The sequence below is a fragment of the Aythya fuligula genome, chromosome 3, assembly GCF_009819795.1.
Source record: "Aythya fuligula isolate bAytFul2 chromosome 3, bAytFul2.pri, whole genome shotgun sequence".
In the NCBI taxonomy this organism is placed as follows: Eukaryota; Metazoa; Chordata; class Aves; order Anseriformes; family Anatidae; genus Aythya; species Aythya fuligula.
In genome coordinates, this window is record NC_045561.1 from 24,892,296 (window position 1) to 24,901,816 (window position 9,521).

General features: G+C 41.8%; 1 protein-coding gene across 2 annotated transcripts in view; it reads right to left on the minus strand.

The window, feature by feature from the left end:
* Positions 1-9,286, minus strand: part of NID1 (nidogen 1) — a 42,700-nt gene extending 33,414 nt beyond the window's left edge. For both annotated transcript variants that reach the window (XM_032184255.1, XM_032184254.1), the window contains exons 1-5: positions 9,070-9,286; positions 4,550-4,849; positions 3,160-3,389; positions 2,155-2,579; positions 976-1,125 (exon numbers count right to left, since the gene is read on the minus strand). In XM_032184255.1, coding sequence (XP_032040146.1) covers positions 976-1,125; positions 2,155-2,579; positions 3,160-3,389; positions 4,550-4,849; positions 9,070-9,261 — 1,297 coding nt within the window. In that variant the 5' untranslated portion in view covers positions 9,262-9,286. The remainder of the gene's footprint in view (positions 1-975; positions 1,126-2,154; positions 2,580-3,159; positions 3,390-4,549; positions 4,850-9,069) is intronic.
* Positions 9,287-9,521: the final 235 nt, after the last annotated feature.

Consider the following 9,521-nt stretch of genomic DNA (forward strand, 5'->3'; position numbering starts at 1 on the left):
CAGACTCTGCTGTTGCAGTATCTTTGACAGTAAGTGGCACTTCACTTTTTCACTTGAATATCACACTTCATATCAATTTCTAGTGAAAGTAAATTTGCTCTTTCCATGCTATCTAGAAGGCTGACACCCCTAGGTGTTCAGAGTCATCTGACTACTGACTTTCAGATAAAATTTGTTTTGAGACTGTGTCTTAGAGTAGTTACTTTGATTTACCACTTTTATACTATATACAGTATCCTAAATATGCTCAAATTCAAGTTGCATTACCATCAGATGCTTTTTTTTTTTTCTTCCTTCTGGAAAACTCAGTTTTATGAACTGGAAGCTGAGTAGTAGGTTTTACTTTCTTGCCTTATACAACACAAAGTTTGCAGTCGGCTATTTCAGTTGTTGACATGCATCTATACTCTGAGTCAAGTCACTATGAGGATTACAAGTGTGTACATAAGAAATTCCTTTATGGATCCTACACAGGAACAAAGTTTAAATGGGTATCTAACAAAAATCTGGCAGATTAGCTCCAGTAAAGGAGCTTAAGAGTCAGACAAAGAGGAGCCATGCTCTTCACTTTGATGATCAGAGCTCATTTGTTCATCCCCTTTAGACCATCCATTTCTAGAGCGGGGATCAAATCAGGTTATGAAACGCTGGAACTTCACAGCTACTTCAAGCAGTAACACTGGATGCTGTGCTATCTATTAAATTATGTCAGTTATATAAGAAATTGCTAGAAAGTCATCATAAAATGCATAATTCGTATACTTAACCACCTAAAATGATTTGCTCTGTTTAGAAATGAAAACACCATCTTAGAAAGCATAGCTCACTTAAAATACTTTTTAAAACATCTCTAGTGGTAAGCTTTTCAAGAAACATTTAACCATGTCTTTTTTTTAACTTTTGAAAATAGGTTACCTCATTCAAGCATGCCACATGCAATTGCCTCATATGCACCCAATTTTCAAAAAAAGTTACCTTCTGCTACACATTGTCTGCCGTTTCCTTTGTAACCAGCAATGCAACTGCAACAAAATCCATTGGGGTAATCTCTGCAAATAGCATGAACAGAGCACTGGTGGCGATTGTTAGCACAGGTCTGTTGGACATCTGTGTGGTAGCGGAACACTGCAGAAAATAAGACCAGACACTCATTCTTTTTGCAATTACTATAGTATTCACATGCCCCTGCTTCGGTTTCAAAGCATCACTACACCATTTAATGAGGGGTTTTCTTCACATTTTGTCTTCGGGGAAAACAATCAATTATAATTCATTTTTTTCCTAATGTTTGAATATGCAAGTAACAGTCCACTGTTTTCCAGAAAACATCAGTGTTTCAGATGTTTAGTTCTATTGAATTCACTGGATCTACGCAGTTAAGCTGTCTTGGTGAAACTAAACACACAGTATTTTACCTGCCATTGCTTCCAAACCACAGGAAAAGCAAACCTTTCCAACCTCAGAACAAAATATCAGTACAATACCTAGGAGCCTGCACCACACACACACTAATCCCAGTTGGTTGAACCCATTATTTCACAAAGAAATGCTCACATCTGCTTCTTGAAACAACATCTGGGTAGTCAGTTACACTGTTTTGAACTTTCTATAAACAACTCCTTAGAAGTTAGAATTGCTAATACTAGCCTTGTAAAACTTGAGCCAATATTTTTAGCCAATGATTTTTACAGCAGTAAAATTCCCAACCTTTATTAAATCACCTGTATTCAAGTAACACATCCAGGAAAGGAAAAAAAAACACAACCAGATTTCAATAGAACCCATAAGATCTTTAACAGGAACAGCCGCTTAATGCAGCTAATAAATTCAGCTCATACCTTTAACAATAGTCCTGGCCAAAAGACATGGAGAAATCAGTTCCACAAATTATGTGTCAACCTTAGGAATACCACTAGCCTTACGGGAAGCTCTCCTTAGGAGAAATTCCAGTTTCACAGGCACTGTAAACTTGCTCTCCTGTGAGCCTGGCTGCAGGATTAGCTCACTAGACTGGCAGGATATGATTCTGAGGTGACATCCAGGGTTAACTGCCTCAACAAGTAATGCAAGCTTCTTTAAAGTGCCCAGATTTTCTGAAGCCTATCCAACAGCCTATCCAACTTAGCAGGAACCAAGCTGTACAGAAGACCTTACCAATACCAGTTTCATCAAATTCTTCCACATCTATGACCTGGGGTTCCTGTGGGGGGAACCGCTGGGCCGGGAACTGGCGAGGTGGAGCTTTTGCTGTTGGGAAATCTTGATGACTATAAAAAGACTCAGTTGAAGGTGTTCCTGTTACATCTTGGTATGAAGTGACAAAGTCTTCTGCAGCTAACTGAGGAACGCTGTAAGTCACATGCTGATCCTCTTCTGTACTGTCCATACTGCTGGTGACATACTGTTGTCTTATTTCAGTGGAGCCATAGTCTGACATAAATGGTTTTGATGTCATCTCCTGGTCTTGTTCACTGGACTCTAGGCTCTCCAGAACATTGCTGATCTTGGCGGGCACAATACTGTCAGACGAGCTACCAATCTCAAACACCCAGACTCCTTTCTTCCCAGCATTGCTGCTTCTATCAAAGAGAAGTGTATGCCAAATCAGAATGGTCAAGTGCAAGTTGTGGTATTTTTATGCTACACAAAATGTAATACTTCACTAAGAAATATCAAGACAAACTGTTGAATTACATTATCAAATTGCACTGGCAGTTTGGATAGCATTTTTTTCTCCGCACTCAAAGCTCTCTTCTTGACTCCAAAGAGGTGGAAACAGAAGGACATATTTGAGTCACAAAGGTCTTGCTAACACTTGTTAGAACTTCCTAACCTACTCCCTTTCCTTCTTGTTCACTTTTTTCAATTCCCCCAAAGAGACCGCCCATGAAAGAGTATAAAGAGTTAGTCTTAAGTGGTCCTATCTTCAGAAGAGCTAAGTAAAAAGCAGCCCCTAGCACTGACAACGGAACTCCATGACCATTTGAAAATTACACCACTGTCCCTATATTCTTCAAGAGAATGAATATTTATCAGTGGCAGACTTTGCAATTTTATAAGCAATGGCTAAATGGAACTTATTTCTCATTGACTCATGCTACAATTAAGAAAAAACGTGGAAATCCTGGAGGTTTTCTTGATAACTTTAAAAAAGCATACTTGTGCAAGTTTCTAATGCTGTCTTCATCATTAGCGATGATATTGTAGGATCCCGCCTTTTCCCAGAAGTAGTAGTTTGTGGAGGCTTGACTAAAGCCAACCGTAGCAGGAATCTTCCCATCATCATTCTTGGAGTATGTACTATAGAACTGCAAACTGTCTTCTGGGTAAAGGAAAATAGCATAGGAACTGGAATCGGATGAGGCTAAAACAGCCTGGAATGTGTTTCTCTGTGTGGGGGGAAAAAAAAAAAAAAAAAAAAAAAAAAACAGACAATAGAATGACTTTTTTCTTTTTAAATACAAAGTCAAAATCTGAATTTCCATAACACATAATAAATGCATCATGTATTACTAGGAAAAAAATCAATATTATGCAAACTTATATTTTGCTCAGGCAGTTTTACATTTAGCGTGCATAAATATTAAACAGAAAGAGAGAAGTTAAATCATTAAGGAAGTAGCCGTCTCCTTAAAATAAAAGACAATGGGCTAGATTAAATAAAAAGATGTAGTAAAGTGGCATGAGTATATTTGTAAACAGAGTATTTAAAGAAGAGTTGAACTTGCATGTTGCTGCAGGAACACTCCTGCACACTGTAGGAGCCATCCATACAGTACCTCAGACATCAGCTATTCATTAATATACCAGTGCAGAATCGTTACTGTGAAAACAATGGCTGTGTCAAGCTAGGTGCAAAAAATTCATCTTTGATAAAAGACGACCTGCTAAGTTGCGGTAATGTTCTCAACTTCATACATCGTGAACAGGCTCATCAATTAGGATAATTATAGCACATGAAGGTACAAACACCAGAAATCTTCATAAGATAGTATCTAATAGGACTTAAAAAGCAAAAAGGAAAGGGAAATGGATTGCAAATAATACAAAAAGTAACCTCTAACTGCTTCTTCATTCAACAGTTGCTACAAAGTATGGGCTTTTTGTTAATGCAAGGTCAACTCTCCTTGTGGAGAAGTGGATTCACAGTTTGAAGTTCTTATTAGTCCTTATCAGATTTTAGATAGTTTGATATCAAACTGACTTAACAGTCTGTTGAACAATTCAAGCCAAATGGATTGTATTCCACAGGTGGAGGGCAGGACATACGCAACTATTTCAGTTATTGCATCACGCTTAGCATTTGGTATGGGAACATCAGGGAATGCAAAGAAATCAGCTATTAAGATTCAACCATTTTCCTCTGAATGAATAAAATACTATAAAAAAAAAAAAAAAAAACAGGAAAAAAATGTGGAAACTCCTATTTTGCTACAGCCTTTTCAACAAAGAAATACAAGGAATTTGAGCCTTCAAAACAACAGGTTATGGTGTTACACATCAACTGAACATGTGTTCAACTTGGCTCAAAGCTCTGATAAACATTCACCTTTTCTTCCAAAGAAGGATCTTCTCCAGGTCCCTGATAAGGAGCCACGAGCTTCCAGGTAACAATAACAACACTGCTGGGTTCGAAAGTGGTCTCAGGAAACCCCCTTTTGATGTAGTCTGATGCAAGTTTCAAGACCTCTGAGGATGAATCTTCTCTGTAATACACATTTCCACGTCCATCTGTTGTATCCAGATCCGCCATAAACGGAGCAATAGCTCCAAAACTGACAGGGAATTGACCAAGATATTTTTCCTCATTTGAAGGTTCATTCACTGCTATAATCCCATTAGTGGCAACCTAATAAAAAGTAGAAATTTTAAGATGAATACTGTTCATATGCCTGTCTCCCACACTTATGTGCTCTAGATCACAATATTTTCATTCCATTTCTAAAAGAAATGGTCAGAAGTCAGCCTTGTATTTGTAAAGCAATTAAATTTTGCAAGCTTCCTTTTTAAAAAGCAAGTCTACTTTACAGATTGACCAACCTTTTCTCTCTAGAAAAAAAGATTTTGGGCATTTACATTTCAGATCCTTATTGCCTCTTCTAACACAGACATCCACATCCACCACATTTCACAAGTTCCCAAGTCTTTCTCAGACCAAAACCCAGCACAACACCACCATGAGCCTGTTGTGCATTGTGTGCAGACCCTCGCTGATGACCAAAAGCTCATCTCCTTTTTAGCTGTCATTCTCACAGAGCAGTTTTACAATAGCATTACCAGGCATGGTAAAGATGAAGCCAACTGTTACTTTTTTGGTTAAGCAGTGAACTAGATTCTTACCTAGATGCATATCTACTAGCTCAGCGAGATGTAGCTAGTCAGTGAGGTGATGACTTGCAGGCAACCACCTCTGCCTCTGGCCCTGCTTCCAGACCTGTATGGCCCTGTATCAATCAGCCACGCATTTCCAAGTGCTGGACTCCCCAGCAAGAGGGCACACCAGACTGCCTGCAGGCAGCCAGACACTTCTGACCCCATGGCTGCTACCTCACATGCTGATGGCTCACAAATAGGCAGAGGTCCCAAAATTGGCACCACAAGCCTTGAAACTACACCAGCTGCCTCTCGCAGCTTTATCTCACTTGCAAGGATTCCTTCATGTCCAAGAAGAAGAAGCCACCACTGGATCTTCTCACATGGTCAAGACATCCACAGTGTTACACAATCTTTATGAAGACTTGGAAGAATGTGCAGATGGCCACAGTGACCCAGATCTCAGGGCCATCTAGCCCAGCAGGCTGTGCCCCCTGCTGTACCTGCATTACAACACCTTTGGGTTCAGCAGAACACAAAGCCCACTCTTCTCCAGCCAGCCTCCATCCACGTGCAGCTCAAGGGATTCCCTGTTCCCTGTGGTTTGACTGTTTACTCATCCTCAGTGGATCTCCTTCAAGTGTTTGTTAAGTCTTCCCTACGACATCACTAAACTTTAAGCATACGCAAAATCCTTTAAAAAGCAATCCCTGACTCATACCCCGAGGTCTCTCCTGTTTTTGTTTGTTTTCAGTCTGGCTCCCCACTTCATTTTATGCTCCCAGTTTTTGTACTGGGACATAGGGCCAAATCCTACCCAGTCTCTCCCCTAGTTTAATTTCTCCTCCAGAATGAAACCCCCCAGTCTAATCTGCTTGCTAAGACATTTTTGCATCTTTGAAGTACGAATTTAGCATCAAGTCAAAGTATTTCTTTTCCTTCTTGCTTATGGCTTTTGCACACAAGCGTTCCTACTCCCACTCTAAATCATCCTGTGAGAGATGACTTGCATTCAAAATATTTCAAACAAATTCCACACTCTCAGTCAGATTTGGTGTGTGCAGACTTTAAGCCTGCATGGTCCCCCATGTATGGCAAAGATTAAAATACCAATGTGAGAAAACACGATCAGGACTAGGTAATACTACAGAACAAAGTAGCGGCTAAAAGAAATGACTTAACATTTGGTCTCTCTCTTTTCATCCATTAGGGATGTGCATCTGACTACTCATTTTATATCTTGCTAAGACTTTAGTGTGACAAGTAATTTAATTAAGGGGATGCAGAAATGCCAGCCATTTTCATTCTATGTTTGTAGTTTATAAATGAGATGGTTCGGTTATAAATGTTAAGGGACTGTTTGGTTGCTAGTACTCTATCACCAAGAAAACATTTGCAAGCTATTAAGTGAAAATAAATACACCAACTGAGCACTTTGTGAAGAGATTTTAGTATAGAGAAAGAACATCAATCGTTACTAAAAATGCTTTTTGTTTTCAGGTTTAATAATACATACACATATGTATACAGATAGCAAGTATCATGATTTAACTTTACCCCGTTCCTTTTAATCTCACACTGGCAGCTTAAAGCATGAACCCCAAAATACAGAGAAGTAATTGAGAGTAAACTGGGTTTCATTAAAGCATCGTTCCTGTCAAATGGGAAAGGAAAAGGAGAAAAGCATCAGGTGGGTGTTGTCTAAAGACCAACTGTACTGTACATCTTTCCTTTTAGGGTATAATTCTATTTAAATTGACAGGAACTAACACGGATGTATTTTTAGCATGTCCAACTTCTGGATTACACACATAGTTAACATATATTCATAGTCTGTCACAGAACAAGTCACACACTCTGTTATGGTCCTATCTTGAAAAACTAAGTGAGGAGAAGGAGCTAAAAAGTAACTAAGTGCTTCTACTGACAGAAAAAAAAAAAAAAAAAAGGATAATACAAGTCAAACTTACAGGCAAATGAAGTATTTTTTTCCCCCTGGCCAGTTGCTAGGCATTTTAAGGACGTGAATATTTCTGAAGAAAAAAAGAGTTTAACAACTGAATTTATTCGTGTAAGTGCCTGTTGACCTATAACGGCACAGTTTTCTAATATAAAGATGAAAGATTATTAAATCAGTATGCTAATAGTTACCAGTTAAATTGGACCTATCCTGAGTTAACAGACTCTGATCCTTCCCCCAAATGAAGATGTCTCCACTCCTCTAACTTTTCCACATCAGCAAGCTCTAGTGTAAACCGAAAAAGTCTTCATAGCAGGGTCACTAAAACAAATAGATCAGTACGGGCTACTGATAGGTTCCAGCGTTATAAACCTTGCATAGGAAAACACCTTATTTTCCTTGAAATGTCTTCAGAAGGTTATTGTATGTGACAGTCTAATGTTTGAATTTGTATTAAATGAGAGTTCTCTCTCCTGGCTATGAAAAGAAAAAGTTATGTTGCTAGGGATTTTATGACAAGTTGATGATAAAGAATCATTCCTCAAGAGTCCTTGCCTTCTCTTTCATAAGTAGACCTAATTCAAACAACTCAGCTTCCCAACTACTGGAAAAAGAGAGAAAAACCCACATGATTTTTCAACTGACTGATGAAACTTGCAAAAATCATGTGCTCAAAAATTAGAATAAGCTTGTTCCATACTCCTGATGAACCTTATGGAAATACATATTTCATCACAACAACTCAAAATCTGATGCAGAAGTTATTTTATGTACTGCATATACGTAATACATTTTGATACCATGTGTTAATTTAAAAGCTTGGTAATATTTACTATCCACTACATAACTGAGTAAATTTTGCTTACCAAATAACATCATAGAGCTTGTACTGACTCCCTGCCAACATACAATAAATGGGTACCTTGTGAAGGTGCATTTAAGACTGCTCAGTACATTCCTTTAATGCATATACTTTGTTCCCATACACTTTGTGCCATGCTTCTGTTTCACAATCCTTGTGACAGATTAAATGCAACACAAAAACCTCTTGGTATTAGGTAGACTGATATCAAACACCATTTATTACCAGACTTGGCCAATCTGAGAATTGTCTTTCCTCACTAACCAGGCTTGAAGAAGCCCTAGGATTGATTCTGGAAGTGCCTCTACATTGTCCCAGACCAGCACTAGCCTCAAATCACTGTAGTTTTATGGCATGGGCCAGTAACGAGAGCATTAAGCTTGAGAAACCTCGTGGTGCTACCCAACCTACTGTCCCCCTCTGTCCCTTATCGGGCACGTTACTCGCTATCTCGCCCCTCAGTGACAGGACACACAGCCCGCTATCTGGCAAGGCTCTGTCTGTGCCTCTAAAAGGGCATTTCTGACTTGGGCTGGCTAATCAGTGACCAGGCACAAGACAAGACAATGACCGAAAGGCTCAAACCGACGGCTGGGTTCCTCTTCCTACCGGTTACCTCTGCCTGCCTCTTCACACGTAGACATCCCTCAGCGTTTTGGCTTTCCGCTGGGATTTCGGGACTTAAATAGGTAGGGACAGTGCGGACAAGGAGCAGGAGCACGGCTTCGGCGCTCCCCAGCACGGGGGAGCCACGCTGCACACCTGCAGCCGCAGCGCGAAAGGCACTGCAAGGTGCGAAGCTTCCCAAGCAGCTCCGCGAAGATGCGCCCCAGCAGCCACCCCTCCAGCGCGTCAATTCCTCTGCCCAGCGGGCTGGGCTGCAACCTAAAACCCCACACCCCGCCGCCGGGCTCCCCCCGCACCCCGCACTCACGTGTAGGGCGCGCACGGCCGCCCCGTAGAAGCGCAGCGCCCGGCTCAGCTCCAGCGCCGCCGAGCGCGAGTCGTCGCCGTGCTGCAGCGCCGCGTCGCCGTGCCCCGGGCCGTGGGGCAGCAGCAGCAGCGGCTCGGCACGGGGCTGGGGCTGCGGGGCCGGGGCGAGAAGGAGCGGGGCGGGCAGCGCCATGGCCGCGGCCAGGGCCAGCAGCGCGCAGGGCGGGCAGGGCAGTGCGGGACCCATGGCTGGCGGCTGCCGGGGAGGCGGCAGCGGCGCGGCCCCGCCGCTATAAGCGCGGGCAGCGGGCGGGGCGGGCAGCGGGGGGCGGGCTGAGGGCTGAGGCGGGGAGAAGTGGTGTGAGGGGGGACGGAGGCAGCGCCGTGTGGGGGCGGCTCGACGCCGGGGGGGTTATCGGCAGGGGAAATAATGATGATAACCCAAAAGTACGC